At 41.3% G+C, this 19,127-nt stretch overlaps 1 protein-coding gene across 5 annotated transcripts in view; it reads left to right on the top strand.

Moving 5' to 3' along the window:
• mroh1 (maestro heat-like repeat family member 1) overlaps positions 1-19,127 on the top strand; it is a 56,487-nt gene that overhangs the window by 12,727 nt on the left and 24,633 nt on the right. For 3 of the 5 annotated variants that reach the window (XM_084053450.1, XM_084053447.1, XM_084053448.1), the window contains exons 8-22: positions 1,240-1,391; positions 3,810-3,950; positions 6,549-6,641; positions 8,472-8,550; positions 10,853-10,966; positions 12,324-12,397; positions 12,737-12,859; positions 13,439-13,546; positions 13,731-13,875; positions 14,765-14,805; positions 14,937-15,078; positions 15,627-15,679; positions 15,864-15,971; positions 16,946-17,065; positions 17,876-17,998. In XM_084053450.1, coding sequence (XP_083909576.1) covers positions 1,240-1,391; positions 3,810-3,950; positions 6,549-6,641; positions 8,472-8,550; positions 10,853-10,966; positions 12,324-12,397; positions 12,737-12,859; positions 13,439-13,546; positions 13,731-13,875; positions 14,765-14,805; positions 14,937-15,078; positions 15,627-15,679; positions 15,864-15,971; positions 16,946-17,065; positions 17,876-17,998 — 1,616 coding nt within the window. Of the gene's footprint in view, positions 1-1,239; positions 1,392-1,573; positions 1,602-3,809; positions 3,951-6,548; positions 6,642-8,471; positions 8,551-10,852; positions 10,967-12,323; positions 12,398-12,736; positions 12,860-13,438; positions 13,547-13,730; positions 13,876-14,764; positions 14,806-14,936; positions 15,079-15,626; positions 15,680-15,863; positions 15,972-16,945; positions 17,066-17,875; positions 17,999-19,127 lie in introns of those variants that run through there. The other 2 variants (XM_084053449.1, XM_084053451.1) reach the window with 2 other exon arrangements.

Genomic DNA, 19,127 nt, shown 5'->3' with positions numbered 1-19,127 from the left:
TTCCAAACATTTTCGATATTTTTCAAAAACGTATAAAAAATGAAATAGCAGATGTACAAGCTCAAACAATTTAAGTGTACTACAGTATGTCTGTACTTTGTATGGAGAACAAGAAGAGGGCTCGCAACTCACTTTTCTCAGCGCCAAAGACGGAGGATGTGTTATTTTTTTTTTCTTTAAATATTTGTTTTCTTTGAGTACTTTGTAGAGTCTAAAAAAAACAATACCGTAAATCAAAATAGCACAAATAGCACAGGCTTGTTAGATGTGCTATTTTCGCTATAAAACGCACTGGTCCTCCTGATAGACTGATGTCTAGGGCTGAAAGTAAACCTCAAATGAAATCTGTCTCTGTCTTAACTGCTGTTGCATAAGGCACTGTGAGCAAACATATCCTCACTGTGACTTGAGGTCTGGCACTCCATGCCACATGGCCGTGGCAGGCCATACAGAACCAGTCAGTCATATGACAATAACCAATCATGTGACACTGGTGACCCAAGGCGAGGCCCCCAAGGCAAGGCCCCCTTGAACGAGGCTGTGTGAAAATGTTCAACTAGTTCTAGTTCAGATGGTCAGTCTTCACATGATGAAGCCAAGTACAGTGTTTGCTTAGCAAAGCCGTCATTTTGCCTGTGCGAACGTGCCAAATTCAGTTTAATTTGACACTTCGGTCCCTAGATTCTGGAACAACTTGCGTGAGGATATTACGGAAGCTAAATCTCTTTCATCTTTTAAACCATTAAGACCTGAAGCTGATTCTTTGTCTTCTAAATCCCAACAGTTTTCTAAAAAAACGTATGTTGGTAAATTAGTGGTTCTCAAACTTTTTCATAATTGTCAACGACCCCCAAAATTATATGTATTTGACCGCAGACTCCCCATCTCAAAATATTTGGTTCCAGGGAACCCCCAGAAGCAAAGATTTGAGTTGGAAAAAATCGCTTTTAAATAATATATATATTCACAGATTTACACAAATTTTCAAAAAATAGCAGATCTACAGTCTGTACAAGCTCATAGCACGGCACTCGGTGCTGCGCTATGAGCTTGTATATCTGCTATTTCTGTAAAATAATGCTTTTTTAGCTCAAATCAAAAAATGACACATTGCATTCCAGGTCTTAATGGGTTAAATTACCTGATAAACTCATTATTTACAGGCTAGATTTTAAATATAACGGTTTCAGTCCTTCTGTGTTCTCAACCTCTCTCTCTCCCTCCTCTCTCTCTCTCTAGCTCTGTGTCGATTTAGTGACAGTATACTAGAGTACCTGGCCAACCTGGACAAGGCTCCAGATCCCACGGTCAGGAAGGACACGTTCTCCAGTGAGATCTACGCTGCCTACGACATTCTGTTCAACAGCTGGTTACAGAGCAGAGAGACTAAGGTACAGACACACACTAGGTGTGTATGGAGACATTCTGTTCAACAGCTGGTTACAGAGCAGAGAGACTAAGGTACAGACACACACTCAGTGTGTATGAAGACTTATTGTTCAACAGCTGGTTACAGAGCAGAGAGACTAAGGTACAGACACACACTAGGTGTCTATGGAGACTTTTTGTTCAACAGCTGGTTACAGAGCAGAGAGACTAAGGTACAGACACACACTCAGTGTGTATGAAGACTTTCTGTTCAACAGCTGGTTACAGAGCAGCGAGACTAAGGTACAGACACACACTAGGTGTGTATAAAGCCTAATTAATACGCTGTTCTATGATGGTGGCGCTTGCCGAGAAGAACTGACCTTGAAGCCGTTAGCTTGAAGATAAGTTCTTGTATAACCCATGTAAATGTATTATTATTATTATTATTATGTTATTTAGACCTGAGGCCGATTCTAAAAACGCCTTCTAAATCCTGACCTGAGTTTTCTGAAAAACTTCAAATATTATTAAAAAAATTACAAAAAATGTATGTTGCTATATACTGTACATAGGAACAACTACCCCAAAAGGGGTTCCCGAATTCAACGGTATAGTTACATATAGGGGTTCCTGGTCTAAATGGGATAAAGAGTACACATTTTATTTAAAAGGGCCTTTTAAAGGTAGGGTAAGTGATATTTTTGGGTTAATACAAAAAGTATTTTGTTAAAATGTTAAAGCACTATATTGTGATAGTAATCATTGTTCAGTAACAGGATTCTCCCCGTCTCTCCAGCCCTTTAGTAAACAGAAAATACATCTTCCGGTAGGTGTCAAAATCTCAGCCAATCTGGAGAAAGTACCCATTTTTAAGCTTCATTTTTATAGTGTTCCATGCGCTACGAGCTTGTAGATCTGCTATTTTTGAAAAATCTTGAAAAATCTTTTTTTTTTCTTTTTTTTTTTTAAAAGACTATTAGGATTTGGATTTTTTTTAAAGAACCGCCTCAGGTCTTAATTAAGGTGGACCAGCAATTCTCTTTTAGTGTCAACCTCTCCTAAACAGATACAATAGATATGTTTGCTGCTCAGTCACTCCCCAGACAGCATCCCTTTGCTCTCCTGGGGGAAATACCATCCATCGGCTGGAAATAAAACAATTATCACTCATCCATTCAATCACTGATATAATAACCCCATCGCCAATCGACACAACACAATTTCAGACTTGACAAAAATATATAACAAGTCTTTGTATATCTGCATTTTATTCTACTGTTCTAGTCAGTAACAGATAAATGCAGAAAGGACAGTTTACTTTTAGATGGGATCAGCTCATGTCTGAGCCGCCTGGAGTGAAGTGGAGATAATTAGAACAAGGCACATAGTTACGGCAACTCTATACTTAGTCAGAGTGGCTCTGTGCTGCATTAGTGAGAGCAGGAAACCTATTAGAGTTAATCACATTTCACCGCTCAACACAGACACACCCTGTTGTCCTGACTGATGCTGCAACATTAACTCCTGCTCTCAATGAAACCTAAAGTTAACCACCTAATGTCAAACGTTAACCACTTAAACCCTATTTTATACTCGCTGTCGTATGACAGTGTTGCAAGAAAGTAGCAAAAATTGCCAACCTACAAGCTCACAACATGTCGAAAATGCTGTAAAATGGCATCTACGTCTATTATGGCATGAACAAAACGGGGACACCAGGTTGGAAAAGGCTAATAATGCCACTCTCTTCTTTCTCTCCCTCTCTTTCTCAATCCAATTTTTTTTATTGGCATGAGAAAACATAGTGTACATTGCCAATGCAAAAGTGGAACAAAACAATCCAAACAAAACAACTTATATACAATTACATGTGAATAGGGAAATAAACAGAGCTGAAATAAACAGAGCTGTGTCACATTGCAACTTACAGAAAACTATCTTACAAAAAACACACCAATTGTGCATTTGCACATCCACATAATACATCCACATAGGAGAAGTTAGCTTGGGATAAACATTTTGTACGAGTGGCAGCAATATTTCAATGTTTTGCATTCACTTAGGACAAATGTTTCAAGTGTAATTAACGTTAGTACTTAGTAGTTAGTTGCTCTGTTTAGTATTTCTATTTTCTATGTTAAATCACTTGGTGTAGACAGTGCAAGAATACAGACAATGTGTGTCTCTGTCCCTCTCTCTCACTCACTCACTCACTCACTCACTCACTCACTCACTCACTCTGTCTGTCTGTCTGTCTGTCTGTCTGTCTGTCTGTCTGTCTGTCTGTCTGTCTGTCTGTCTGTCTGTCTGTCTGTCTGTCTGTCTGTCTGTCTCTCTCTCTCTCTCTCTCTCTCTCTCTCTCTCTCTACCTAACTCCTATCTACCTAACGTGTGTGTGTGTGTGTGTGTGTGTGTGTGTGTGTGTGTGTGTGTTGTAGCTGAGGTTAACAGTAGCTGAAGCAGTGGGTCCCATGTGTCACCTGATGGCCAGCGACAAACTGGAGGAGCAGCTTTCCAAACTCATCCCTGCCATGCTGTCCCTGTACAAGAAGAACAGTGAGCACTACATCATCAGCAAGGTGGGTCACCATTGGCTGGAACCTCAAACCAAACATGGTTACCAAGTGTGAGGGCCATACTGTACGAGGAAAGCAACCCAACATTAAACTGTTAACATAGTTTGTGCTTTTGGAGGTGCGGTCTATAGCGACCACTCAACATGTAGTTCCAATTTGGGATTGATTGGACGTTGCGTTCATGATATGTGGAGGTTTTAGTCAGAAATAGGCCACCTCTTCCTTACTTCCTTCACTGGTGTTACCAGTGATTGCTCTGTTCCATTTAGTTTAAAGGACCCCCATAACTCAGAGTAAATGGTGCATTTATATAGCGCTTTTATCCAAAGCGCTTTACATAGATCGTGCATAACATTCACCCATTCACACACACATTCACACACCGATGGCGGAGTAAACCATGCAAGGCACCAACCTGCTCATCGGGAGCAATTAGGGGTTCAGCGTCTTGCTCAAGGACACTTCGACACTAACTATGGGGGAGCCCGGGATCGAACTGGGAACCTTACGATTTCCAGTTCACTCTACCCGGCCACTCTACCCCTGAGCCACTGCCGCCCTACATTTGAATGCCACTGAGTGCCACAGAGTGTACAAATGGTTCCAGGTGTACACTTTCAGAGTTGCACACCCGTAAGGGGCCATTTGGAACCCACTCACTCAAGGAACCATGAGGGTCGCTGGACCCCAATTTGAGACCCACTGGTGTAGCAGAGTGTTTCCAGTGAGCCATCGTGCACAGTATCAGCACCCTGACTCTGTTTGATCAGGGTGCTGATTAGTATCATTGGTAACACCTACAGTATGAAGGAAGTAAGGATGAGGCCCTGTGCATAGAGCCTATTACAGGCTAACCGTATGGAATATCAAAACCCGGTTTGACATCATTATCACAAAACAATTCCTACCTAATTTGATGCAGAAATCATGTTCCTGCTACAAACTGTGACATTTGTAGAATTTGTGTTGCCGCCTGTGGGTGGCACCAAGTTGAAATAACGTTTGGCTGTGTTTAAAAAAAAAAGAAACCAGGAGACCTGGTTCTGCCAGACCCCTAGTGGTTGAAACCTAGCCTTTTCCACCATCAAGGTGTACCTGGTACCCGCTCGCCACGAGGGGTTCGATTTCGATGGCAAGACGGTGGGCCATCAGCCGCTGGTGCGCAGTTTTATGAACGGTGCTAGGCGGGCCAAGCCGGTCAACAGGCCTCTGTTCCCGAAATGGGACCTTGCGGTGGTACTCTGCGGTGGTACTCTGCCGTACTCTGCCGTCCAACAGTTTCTGTTGCTGTTGGTAGTCATGGCAGCCAGTTCCCACCTGATGTTGTGTGGGAGTCCTGACTGCTCCAGACCGTTGTGAATAACTGCTAGTTTACTCAATGTCTTCAGACTAGGACTAAAGTCTAAGATGGACAGGTCACCAGTTATATATGATGCACACAATCTGTCTTTGTATACTCCAAAGTAGATGACACGATCCCCTGCCATGCAACAGTACTGGATATACCTGGATGATGGCCATGACGGGGGTTTCCCCTTGGGCTCAACCTTCTTACAGGAGAAAGTATTTGGATTAAATGTACATAGAGCATGCAAATAGCAGCTACCAAGTATGTACTGCTCTCCATTGTAGGTAACGGTTCCTGATGGAAGAAACTGTTCATACTGTAAGTCGTCTTGGCCCAGCAATTGGTCTCTGTGTCAAAGACTGTTACGTCGCTCAAACTGATCCAGTTCACAGAGTCATAGTAGACCCCAAATACAAACACCTTTGTTCCAATGATGGTGGCGTGATTAATACGTGCCGGAGGGCCTCCGGTTGTAATTATTAAAGACCAGACCATTGTGCTTGTGTCTAGCTTGTAGACGTCACTTGTGCGACGTCGCCCATTTCAAAGCACCAATCCGCAGAGCTGATTGGCCAATAAGAGAAGTCATTGCCCTAATATGGAATTTTCCGAAGCTCTTTTCCCTTTCCAGTATGCGTGGTTGACAAAACATTGTCTTTATTCAGGTGTTGTGCAGTAGTCATGCGTTAACAGGTAATGTGACAACGTGCCCTGTTTTAATCTTCGTGGTACGATAGCAGTGGGAAAATAGCAGATCTACAAGCTCACATCTTGTATTGTGTTTTTGTTGTCTCCGCCAGGAGACTATGTTTTCACTTTCCGTCCCCCCCCCTCGGCCAAGCTAACATTGGTCAAGCCTCACGTGACACGTGACAATACGTTGAAAGAGTGTGCTCTGATTGGCTAGTAAGACGCATGACGTATCAGCGGCCTATAAATATATGTGTCACTTTGAAAGAGTCTTAGCCTCTTTCAAAGTGAGGTAAGACAGGAGTAATCATGAAATGGCTGAGAAATGGCGGAGTAACACTTAAGACAGGATTAATCAAGTAACACTTAAGACAGGATTAATCAGGAACAGTACTGGCGGAGACCTGTGCTCCGAGGAGCACATTTTCTAGTTTCCTCTGGTTTTTCCACAGAAAATATAACTTTTTTTATAACTTTGGTTTACTATGATATTCTAAAGGCGGGGGTTTTGTCTCTCATTGTGTGTGTGTGTGTGTGTGTGTGTGTGTGTGTGTGGTGTCCAGAGTCTGTGTCAGGTCCTAGATGCCTCAGTGGACATGGGCAGCAGAGTGCTGGAGACACAGCTGGACAGCCTGCTGTTTGCACTGCATCAACAGGTCAGTGGTGGAAAAAGTACTCACATTTGTTACTTAAGTAAAAGTATCAACACCGTTACAAGTAAATGTCTGGTAATCAAAATGTACTTCAGTAAAAGTACAAAAGTTTTGGCATCAAAATGTACTTAAAAGTACCAAAATGAGAAAGTACTCGTTATGCAGAATGTCCCATTTCACCGGTTTCAAATGTATACAAATCTTTTGAAAATAGCAGATCTACAGGCTAACTAATTGTGCGCCTGTAGATCGGCTATTTTCAAATGGCCAAAGTTTAAATAGGGCTGAATTGGTTAAAGGTAGGGTAAGTGATTGTCTTTGGTTAAAATAAATGTTAAATAGCTCTATATTCTGATAGTATTCATTGCTGTAGAGTGTTTGTTCAGTAAAATGAGTCTCCTTGTCTCTCCAGCTCTTTATAAAACAGAAAATGCATTTTCGTTTCAGTTTCAGTTTCAATTTCCTTTCCAATTTTATCCAATCAGGATAGAGAACTCAATCAGGATATATATATATTAAACAAGTGAAATTGGATGTGATGACAGGCGAAATTGGAACTGGAACACTATAAAAATGAAGCTTAAAAATGGGTACTTTCTCCTGATTGGCTGAGATTTTGACACCTACTGGAAAATGTATTTTCTGTTTATTAAAGAGCTGGAGAGACAGGGAGACTCCTGTTACTGAACAAACACTCTATAGCAATGATTACTATCAGAATATAGTATTTTAACCTTTTAACAAAACACTTTTCGTTTTAACCCAAAATATCACTTACCCTACAGTACCTTTACTGTATGTTTTGTATTAATAATCAAAATCTATAAAGTATAGATAAAGTAAAGTTTTCAAATAATTATAGTGGAGTAAAAAGTACAATATCTTTGAGATGTAGCCGAGTAGAAGTATAACATATAGAACATTGGAAATACTCCAGTATAGTAAAAAATACCTCAAAATTACATTGAGTTACTACATGCATGTACTTAGTTACACACACACACACACACACACACACACACACACACACACACACACACACACACACACACACACACACACACACACACACACACACACACACACACACACACACACACACACACACACACACAGTGATGTGATAATCTTCACGAGGCTTTTTCTCATGGTATTGTCTTAGCTTTACTATTGTTATTGGTCTGTTATGCTGATGTTTCACAGTGTTTGCAGACCTAATCTCACTTGTATTTTGCTGCTTTACCCGTATGCGTAGAGACAAATTAACCTTCTTGATCTGTCACATTACTGTTACTAGTAGTGTTACTGTCTTAATAGTGCGGTAGATTCCTAGTCATAACACTAAATTACTTTTTGTGTTAGTACATTACTAGTTATATTGCATTAGATTATTTGTCATTTTAGCTTTTATTGAATCATGATTCAGTCTATTTTATATTGTCAGAACTGTTGTAAGATTCCACCAAACAGACAGACATACATAAATTTGCCCCAATGTCAGTCAAATAATGTATGTATGTATGTATTTATTTATTTATCTAATTAAGGGGGCGAAATGATTAATTTTTGTCTCATGTAAAATATTATAATATCTGCTATTTACAACTGCAAACATTGTTTATGTCTTTGGACCATATAACATTTAATTTAACATTTTGTTTTTGACTGCCGGGTAAACATCAAGCAATTTTGAAATGTATGTTTGAGTTCAGGTAATGTGTGTTACAGTACATACAGTAGTCTAGCTTAATCGCATAGATTCAACTATCAAAAAAAAAAGAAGGTGATTAACCTAATTTAATAGTTGTACTAATGTGATGTGTGTTCACTCAGGTGTGTGCACCTGTGGACTACAGTAACCCTCCCACTGTCAGGAACCACAACGAGGTGCTACGTTGCTTCAGTTTGCTAGGTACTAAAGACATTTATTATTGTGTGTGTGTGTGTGTGTGTGTGTGTGTGTGTGTGTGTGTGTGTGTGTGTGTGTGTGTGTGTGTGTGTGTGTGTGTGTGTGTGTGTGTGTGTGTGTGTGTGTGTGTGTGTGTGTGTGTGTGTGTGCGCGTGTGTGTGTGTGCTTGAAGTGACCCATATGTACTGTGGGCTTGTTTGTTTGAGTGTATTTTGCATTGCTTTGTGGGTCAGTGTGGTCAATATTTATGTTCAGGTGTAAATTATACCTGAAGACAATTGTAGATAACTTGTAGCTAACTCTTCATAGCACTTCAGGGCTGTCAGTGCATATTCAATGTTCAGACCGATATTCGATTAAAATAAAAGAATGTTTGAATGTGAAAATTAAGGTACAAATAAAAACAACTGTATAATATCTGCCTCGCAAGTTCTCGCGTGGCCCTGGGCCCCTGTAACTTTGCGCAGCAGCTGGCCTCAAAATATCACAGCGCCATCTGTCTGCATACTGCAGGACTACACTTCAAGTGGTCAACCAGATAGCCGAGTGCTTAGGGTGCAATACCACGTGGGTGCAAAATGTCCTCATCAGTGAGTTCCCGGTTCTATTCCCGGCAGGCCGGACCATTTGCTGATGTTGTCGCCCTACTCTCGTTATGCGTCTCCTCTCTCTCTAAACTATCACTATCAAATAAAGGCTTGGAAATGCGCCCAAAACATAACTGACAAATTCCTGTGTCCCTTGCTGAAAGCACTGAATGCACGCAACACAGGTGTCACACAATGTCAATTTAATTGATTCAAAATGATTGCGGTATGTAGATCAAGCTGAAACGGGAGATCCATCTGATAATGATGGCTAGCAGTTCACAGTTTAAAAATATATATATATATGTCATTTTTGGCCAATTTTGACAACCCCCCATTCTTTTAATAACGTATTTAATTGCATTAAAAAACATTTACAGTATACATATATTTGGACATGTATTTTTAATATACAATTTTGGCTACTTTTTGTAAAAGAAATTACATTTTATGATTTTATGTTTGGGTATCCACAGATGATCTCAAAAGTGTGCGCATAGCGAAGTGAGGTCTGTTAGACACAGGGTTTACTACTAATAACATAGACTGTGTGGTACATTTAAGGGAAGACCGTTTCAAAGGGGTATTTCAGCTCGATACAGTACATGACGGTATTCTTCTGTTTGCTTGGAAAGTGAAATGGCGTGATTCTTAAATCGACTCTTATTTGCTGTCTAAGCACATACTGTACTGTACATCAAGTTCTCTAATATGACAGGAGGCATTTCATGCATGATTTAAAGAATTCTCTATTGAGGTGCTGAAAATATTATGTTTAATGCATCTTTTAACTATGTAAAAAATAAGCACATGTAAGCAATCAAAGTAATCACATTTCTATATCTGCATTGCTTCCCCTTAAACCTGCTACTCGGTACTCTAACTTTAGCATTGTATACTGTGTAGGGGAAAGGGGGTATTTTTCACACGGAACATTTTCACATACATGTATGTGAAATCTGTCCTCTGCATTAAACCCTACCTAAGTATTAGAAGTGTAAGTAGGACAGAGTTAAGCTAAACACTGTGTGTCCGCGTGTGTGTGTGAGATTTTTGTCGTGTAGGATGCCAACTGAGCTGACCTAATAGAACGGACATTCCTTGTCTAATCTAATCAACGTTCCAGAGTAGTGAAAATACTCTGTGTGTGTGTGTGTGTGTGTGTGGCTACCCCAGAACATTGGATAAGGTATTCCTTGGAATTAGCAGCTACTGTAGTAAAGTGTAGACTGATATGGGAGTATAGCATTGATAGTGAGTCTGATAGACAAACATGTTGATCTACTGTTTTGGTTTGTTTGTTTTTTACTGGTGGAATGCATGGCAGGGTGACAAAGTGAATGGTAACCTCATTGTATGAATCGTCACTGTGTAGGAAATAGGAATGGGTGGTATAGTACAGTATACCGTTGGGCAGAAACCTATCAACGTATTGTGTTTTTTCGTAAATTAATGTGTGTCACACAAAAGCATCAAAAGTATCGACAACGATCAACAAGCTCAAAATGTGTCGCTTCGCGCCTCTCTTTGAGCTTGTAGATCTGCTACTTTTGCTATTTTAGAATTTGACAAATGTTGTTGACATAATGAGGTTTATACCCGACAGAGACAATATGAGTAATGGGTGTATGGTAAATCTCTTTGATTCACCCTCTATCTCTCTCTCTCTCTCTCTCTCTCTCTGTCTCTCTCTCTCTCTCTCTCTCTCTCTCTCTCAGCTAACTCATTCCCAGATCGCGTGGTAGTGTTTGTTCTTCAGAAGTTGGAGAACAGTAATGAGAGAAGTAGGATGGGTTCACTGGCTGTCCTTCGCCACCTCATCAACTCATCCAGTGAGTGAGCGCACACACACACACACACACACACACACACACACACACACACACACACACACACACACACACACAGAGAGAGAGAGGGACATTGCTAAAACACCCCCTCACTTGTACCACCTAGTCCTAATTACTTAATACTAGGTAAGTAATGATTCACTCAACTCATGATACGATTCGAATCACGATAATTTTTTAATTATTTCTCTCACACAAATCCAGTATTTTCTTCTCTTATCATTTCTTTTACAATACTGTGTTATCTCTTATCCTCTTTTTTGAATAATTTTTGTATTAAATCGGTTTATATTGTCACCAGTTTTAATCGATTTACGATAACTCGTTACATGCCTACTGAATACACACAGACATGTATTTATAAAGTTGTGTAAGTCAGATAATATTATTTTGTGTTTTGTTTCTGTGCTTTTTGATACTTGATATGAGACAACAGAGTCGAGCTCTTAATTTGAAATGCTCTGGAACTTCATAAAGCCAGTTTGAGATTTGAAGTTGAAAAACGTTTGGCTTTCAAATCCTCCATCCTGCATCTGTCTTGGCCGGACTTTGCAACACGTATAATTGGCTGTGTGTGTGGGAGGGAAGCTGGACAGGGAGGGCGTTCTTTGGTATTAAACTATGAGGAATAGGATCTGTTACTCCTCACACACTACTGTACGTCCTGCCGGTATAGTTCTTACTTACTGGCAGGTGAAAAGAAGTGGCTGTATATCGGAGGAAGCATGTGGGTTCAGCACCATCCCTAAGACCAACCATTCTGCAGACCAGACAGTTTTATCAGTGCTTCTTGAACGTTTTCATGTATTTGGCTGTGGACCCCCATCTCAAAATATTTGGCTGGGAGCCCCAGGAGCCAAGATTTGAGTTAAAAGTGTTTGCTTTAAAAAAAAAAGCTTGACCAATCACTTTGTTGACGTACGCACTTGACCAATCACTTTGTTGACGTACGCACACGGACAAAGTCAGCTATAGAGTACTAAAAATGTATATATTCAAAGATTTGGACACATTTTCAAGATTTTTCAAATATAGCAGATCTACAAGCTTGTATATTTGCTATCTTTGAATGGCCAACACTAAAATCTAGAATGGCACTGATTTTCCAGTTTTAATGGGTTAAATTGGGAGAGGAGAATAGGGGGGAAATTGGCAATGAATACGTTTGGCATACATCTAAACTACAACTAGTACACAGTTATACATTGAACACAGTATTTAGTCAGACTACTGAATGTGTGTGTGTGTGTGTGTGTGTGTGTGTGTGTGTGTGTGTGTGTGTGTGTGTGTGTGTGTGTGTGTGTGTGTGTGTGTGTGTGTGTGTGTGTGTGCGCTACAGCCTCCATGATGGAGACCAAGAAGCTTCTTATTCTTGTCAGCATCAGACATCCGATGGTTGACCACAGCAACAAGGTAAACACAGTCCTGATATTTATTGTCTATCTATGTTGATGCGTTGGGAGGGGTTTGAGGGACTTTCCCTGCAGTCCCAGCGTAACTAGTTGGATAATATGGACAGCTGACTGCCTAGGACCAGCCAGGCATTCATGCAGAAATATGCTTTTCTTTTCTTTTTTTGTACTCAATTTCTATTGGAAAAAAATAATTCAAGAGACAAACAAACGTACAAGGATACAAAACAAAAAAGAAAGGAAAAAAAGTATACGACAATACAAAAAGGCTGCATTCTACAATTGCAACAGTTTTTACTATAGTACAATTTTGTATACATTGTCAAACCACTGGTTTCAGGTGAAGAAGCGTGTGGTCCAGGTGATCAGTGCCATGGCTCATCATGGTTATCTGGAGCTGGAGGGAGGAGAGCTGCTGGTCAGGTTCATCGTGCAGCACTGTGCCCTGCCTGACACATACCAGGTACATCTGACATTACTTATTTATGTACTGTCTGTGTTGTGCATGTGTTAACACCGTGTGCCTACACAAGCGCAACTCACAGCTTATCAAACATCCTCCTATAATTTGAGAAACCTCTTGTCTGTGGTGCATGGTGAGGCCAAAAACTGTTCTGCCCGGTTCTCCTCAGTGGCTGGAGCAATTGATCTGAATTTGCACACAGCCATTGACCATTACCATGTGCACCTAACAGCGAAGCCCGTTTTTTTGATTTCACCAAATCTCAGCTGTTTATTAGCGTTTTTGTGTAAAAGAATGTCGCCATGGTTACGGGGCTGCCCAGCTATGTGACGAACTGCCTCCCGGGTTGCCAGATCATGTGCGCATATCCCCCCACGGATGCGTCGACCGGGTATGGATTAGTTTACTTTAAAGGAGTTAAAATACGACATGAATGTTAACTGTGTGTGTGTGTGTGTGTGTGTGTGTGTGTGTGTGTGTGTGTGTGTGTGTGTGTGTGTGTGTGTGTGTGTGTGTGTGTGTGTGTGTGTGTGTGTGTGTGTGTGTGTGTGTGTGTGTGTGTGTGTGTGCGTGTGTCAGCGTGGTCAGAGGTCTGCAGATCCAGAGGAGGTGACTAACGAGGCGTTGAGGAGTATGTGTGACAACACCTTACATCTACTGACCACTACTGTAGGACGACTGGCTGATGTACGTACCCTACTCTGTCTGTCTGTCTGTCTGTCTGTCTGTCTGTCTACCTGTCTGTCTGCATGTCTATCCATCTGTCTATTTCAGAGTTTTAGAAAGACAGATACATGTAGACATACAGACAGTCTGCTTGTCTAACGTGTGTGTGTGTGTGTGTGTGTGTGTGTGTGTGTGTGTGGTGTAGGTGCTGTGGCCCATGCTGCTCTACTATCTGACCCCGGCACAGTACAGTAACGCCACCACGCCTCTGTGTAAGAGCCTCATAGTACTGGGCACCAAGAAGAAAGAGAACCAGGAGATCAGCTTCAACATAGACTTCACACAGCAAGGTGGGGAGATGGACTACACCCTAACATATACACACACATACATTATGTACCCATGTATGCATCAATTGTTAAAACTATTGACGAAAAATGTCCGTTGACTGCCTTTTTTCACTGACGAAAACTAAATAAAAACTAAGCTATGATGATTAAACTATGAAAATATTGACAATTTCATCAACAAATAACAACTACCGGTACACTAGTTGTTGTCCCCCAGAGTAGTTCCGGAGAAGCGTACTGAGTGGCCCTGTCTTTCCCTAAGAGGACTGACTGTGGGTAGCTACTGGAATGTAAGTCGGGGCTTGATCAACCCCGGCTGGGTCACCTGGGCGAGGGTGTATGTTGTTGCGAGACCCGAAACACCCGATGACCCCAGGCTACAACACTAATGATACGTCCCAGGTGCATCCATGTGATGTTTTCTTTATAATTAGGGAGGGATTAGTGGAGAAGAGATCCAGCAGAACTAAGACAAGTGATTTTATGCTTGGTTGCTTGCGGGTGTCGCGCTTTGAAAATGGTAGCTCACAACGAGTCAGCATGCAGCTAGTATAAAGTATAAATCAGGCATTTCGACGCCATCACGGCCTGCCAAAATATGTTTTTCGCGACTAAAATCATATGATATTTAGTCAACTAGAAACTAGACTAAAACTAAAAACATTCAGATGACTACATTATGATTAAAACTAATTTGGAATTGTATTCAAAAGACTATGACTAAATCAAAAGCAATCATTGCGGTCAGAATTAACACTGCTATACATGCACGCATGCATACAGTAGGTACATAATGTTGTTCATACTGTAGGTCCTTACCTGTACCCAGTGGACAAACCATGAACAGATTTCTGTATTTGATGTATGTTGTGTTTGTCCTCTGTTCCAGTGAACCTGCCCTCCCCTCAGACCCTGTTCACCAGACTGCTGGTGAGAACACAACACTACACAGCTACACACTACAACACAACACAACTCGCTATAGCAGTAACACTGAAATACGACCCACAATTCCACTGTGTGTGTGTGTGTGTGTGTGTGTGTGTGTGTGTGTTTTTTAGGTGAACACAGCATTTCCGCTCCACAGCAGAGGACACGGTGCTCCGTCTCTGTCTCTCCTCAGCGTCCTCCTCACCAACATCCACCCCAAGACAGAGATCCTCTGGGAGAAAGAGATCCCCTCACTGCTGGCAACTCTCGAGGGTACACACACACACACACACACACACACACACACACACACACACACACACACACACACGCACACACGCGCACGCAGCAACATTCTACATCATCACTGACGGGGGTGGAAACCAACTTGTGTTCCAGTGGAACAAATGTAGTTATTATTTAAGCTCTTGTTCATACAACCCACAGACAGACTTAACCACTTTTACTTAATTATTTCAGCGAAAATAGCCAATCTACAAGTGCACGTGACAACGTGCGCTTTTAGATTATGTATACATACATATACATTCATCAAATTTGGCCTGTTGGATCTAAACATACTCAGTTTTTGCTGGTTTGTGAGTGGGTCCTTAAGAATTGTAGTCTGAGTGCTATCAGGAAATAACAGACCACAGAATGCCTTGATTGACCTCAATCAAGTATTCAACAAAGCCGTGTAATAACAGTACATAAGCCCGATGCCTGATGTCTTTATCATATGTAGGATATTGAAGTTATAATTCACATGAAAGGTGATCTACCAAAAAAGTTGTTTAGTTATGAAGTTGTTTTTTTTACAGAGTCTACTGCAGAGAGTCTGGATAAGAAACTCTGGCATGACAAACTACTAAAGGTCTGTTTTTTTTATATGTCTGACAGTCTTTTTGTCTGTCTGTCTGTATGTCTATCTGACTGACTGACTGACTGACTGAGTGTAATGTTTTAAGGCTTCGGACACATTTACACATTTCAGTGCGGATGCGGAGTGATTTGATTGATTGACATGTCCCTTCTGTCTGTGATTTGATTGGCTCCAGTTCCTGTCTAAAACCCTGGCAACCATTGACGATGATAAGTGGGTGGGTCAGTTATCAGCGGAGGCCATACGTTACCTTTCAACCTACAACCACTCTCTGGAAGAGAAGGTGAGAACTCATGTACTTAAGTTGTCAGTCTCTATGACTGATTTCAGTCATTTTTTAAAAGATTAGAGAGTATTATAATGGGTCAAACTACCAAAGAATAATTCAGAAGCATCTTCCATAAAACCGTAATGGTCTCACATTGGCTGTATGTAGAATTGTAGGAACATTTAGACACGTTTAGAACGATAATACCTAAACAAAATTGTTCAGGGACGCGGGAAGTGGGGTGCTGAGGGTGCTGCAGCACCCCCTGCCGTTGTGAGGAAAAAAAAAAAAAAAGGCGTGCGTGTGTGTGTGTGTGAGAGATTTTCTCCGGTGGGCGCGGCTCCCCCAAAAGAATTAAATCACATAACCCTAATCCAACCCTAACCCTAACCCTAAAACCGAAATAAAGTAACAAAAAAAGTTACTTTATCCGCGGGAAACCCGAAAAAAATCGCGCGCGCGCACGTGCATGTGTCCCGTTTACCAGCACCCCTTGCTCTAAAGTACTTCCCGCGTCCCTGCAATTGTTATTGTGCTAATTCTTTAGGAAGCAGTGTGGGGTAGTGTGGGGTAGTCCTTTCACTTCAAAAAGCATACATTGGGACTTGTTGACCTAACAAAAACGTTCAGTCGTGAGATTTGTTTTTACTATAATCCCTGGAGAACTTGTTAGAACTTGTTAAAATTCACAGCAAATCAGGCTGTAATTTAAATCACATGCACCGGTGGGTGCTGCTGACACATTTTTTGTCTTCTGATCCAGCGTTTGAAAACAACAAAAACGTCCTACACAATGTAAACAACATGAAGATTGATTGATTGAATACTTTATTAACAGTTTGCAGATTGTACAGAGGTACGGTTTACAAAGATTGTTAAAAGGATAACACAAAAAGCCCTGGGGGCTTGTTTCCATTGTGGTCCTGTGAAGATCCTCCCACCATAGATGAACGGAGGCATTAAGATTGTCATTGTTTGTCCCTGTCCAGAGCTTCCTGTATCGTTGTATAGGAGTGACACTCCAGCAATGTTACAACAAAGAACTGGTTAAGAAACAACTGCAGGAGATTCTCATCACCGCTCGACACAATGACGCCATCGAGAGAGAGGTCTGTCTTGTCTGTCTGTCTGTCTGTCTGATGTAGTTTTGTGTGTGCATGCATGCGTGTGTGTGTGCGTGTCAAGAATCGTGACGTTCTTTTTTTACAGTTTTTGTCACTACTCATACAGGTACACATACTATTCTGTGAGGTCCACCATGTACTGTGCTACGACAATATTAATAATAATGAAAAAGAAAAATCAAGATAAGAATACAAAAATAATACTATTAAGAAGCCTTCAGCAGTGTCCACATCAGCATAGCATAATAAGGGCAGGGAGAACAAAGGTATATACAGTACTGTATATTATAAATGTGCTATGAGGTAGGAAGCTATAAATGTGCAATACGGCATAGCCATGCAGTTGTAGAAAAACATGTGTATATGCTATAGCAGAGACAATTATACCAACAGATATCTTCTATCTACAGTTTATATTTTATATCAGCAATAACAGTTCCCTTATTTTTTTTTAGCGGCGCTAGCCGCTCTATACCTTTAGGTATAGAGCGGATATTAGCCCTCTATACCTGGCTTTTGCGTCAACGTTCTGATTGGTCAGACACGTCAACAAAGTGATTGGTCAAGCTTCACGTGACACGTGGCTATAAACACATTATAAACACTTATTGATGACAAAATGTATCAAAGGCGCCGCTACCTTCACACAGGTGTGATTTTTTTTATTCTATAGCAGCGGTGGTAACATTTGTCAGTAGTATCATCTCACTTTATTTTCCTTGTATGGGTTGTTTTATCGTTTGTGCGTGTGTGTGTGTGTGTGTGCGTGTGCGTGTGCATGTGTGTGTTCTACAGGGTGTGGCCATGGGCATCGGGTTGTGTGCCAACAGCCACTTAGAAGGAACTCTGGCCAAATTGGATGAGTTCGGCAAATCGGACGCCTTAAAGAAGTCTCAAGGAATTTTCAGCCTGCTCAAGGTACAAAAAACTACTGTCGGTACACTTCAAACTACAGTCAATATACTTCAAACTACAGTCAATACACTCCAAACTACATAATAAAATCACTTAAAAGTAGGAAGGTGTGCTCAGTAGAGTGCACATTTCTGCCAGGACGCATGCTGTGACTCTGTGTGTGTCATTTGAGGACAATGTTGTGACTTTGTGTGCGTGTGAATAGGCATGTGGCAATGGGAGAAGGGCTGATTGATGATGATTGATGAAGGACTGTCATAATGTCATTATTGTGTAGCCACAGTGACCGGCTGTATGGAGACAAAGCTTTGAACAGTGAACACATTGAAAGGAAGTGTGGCAGGTTGTAATCATCACTAGTAGGACAAACATGATGGTACAGCCTACAGCATTGGTTCTCAAAGTGGGGTCCGGGGACCCCCAGGGGTACTTGAGGGGGTTCCAGGGGGTCCCCAGCTAAATGATGGATAGGAACCAAATGGACCCTTATGGGTCTGTAACTCTGAGAGTGTACAAATGGTACCAAATGGACCCTAACGGGTCCATTTGGTACCATTTGTACACTCTCAGAGTTAAATTAACATAGATTTTACAATATGAATTGGGGTCCCAGAGATAGAAATGTCATTAAATGGGGGTCCGTAGCCTAATGTATGTCAAACTGGTGGTCCTTCAAATTAAAATGGTTGAGAATCACTGCTAGAGACGTAAAAATCTTCTCTTATGGAGAGTCCCTGGTTTATCTTTTCAAATGGGGGTCCGCGGGCTATTAAGTGTCAATTTGGGGGTCCTTGACATGAAAAAGTTTGAGAACCACTGGCCTACAGTACAGTTCATAGTCCAGACATAGCCTACCACCAGGGGAAGAATGGAAACAAAAGGCTGGGAATTAAAACGACAGTGGCCCTCATATTAGTTTTTCATAATGATAAAGCCAAAGCACATCAGCCAGCTAATCAGTCAGTTTATCGCATGAATGCAAACTGAAGGGCCCCTTAAGCCTACACTTAACATCTAATTGTGTCACCAAATGCAACAAGAACACCTACTCCAAACGGATATTGGAGGCAAATTTCTGAGCTTCTACTGCAATAACCTCACCAACAGACCAACCGACTGACTGAAGATGCAA

This window comes from Gymnoscopelus microlampas, assembly GCF_963454915.1.
Source record: "Gymnoscopelus microlampas genome assembly, chromosome: 3".
Classification (NCBI taxonomy): Eukaryota; Metazoa; Chordata; class Actinopteri; order Myctophiformes; family Myctophidae; genus Gymnoscopelus; species Gymnoscopelus microlampas.
This window is presented reverse-complemented; position numbering and strand designations above follow the sequence as displayed.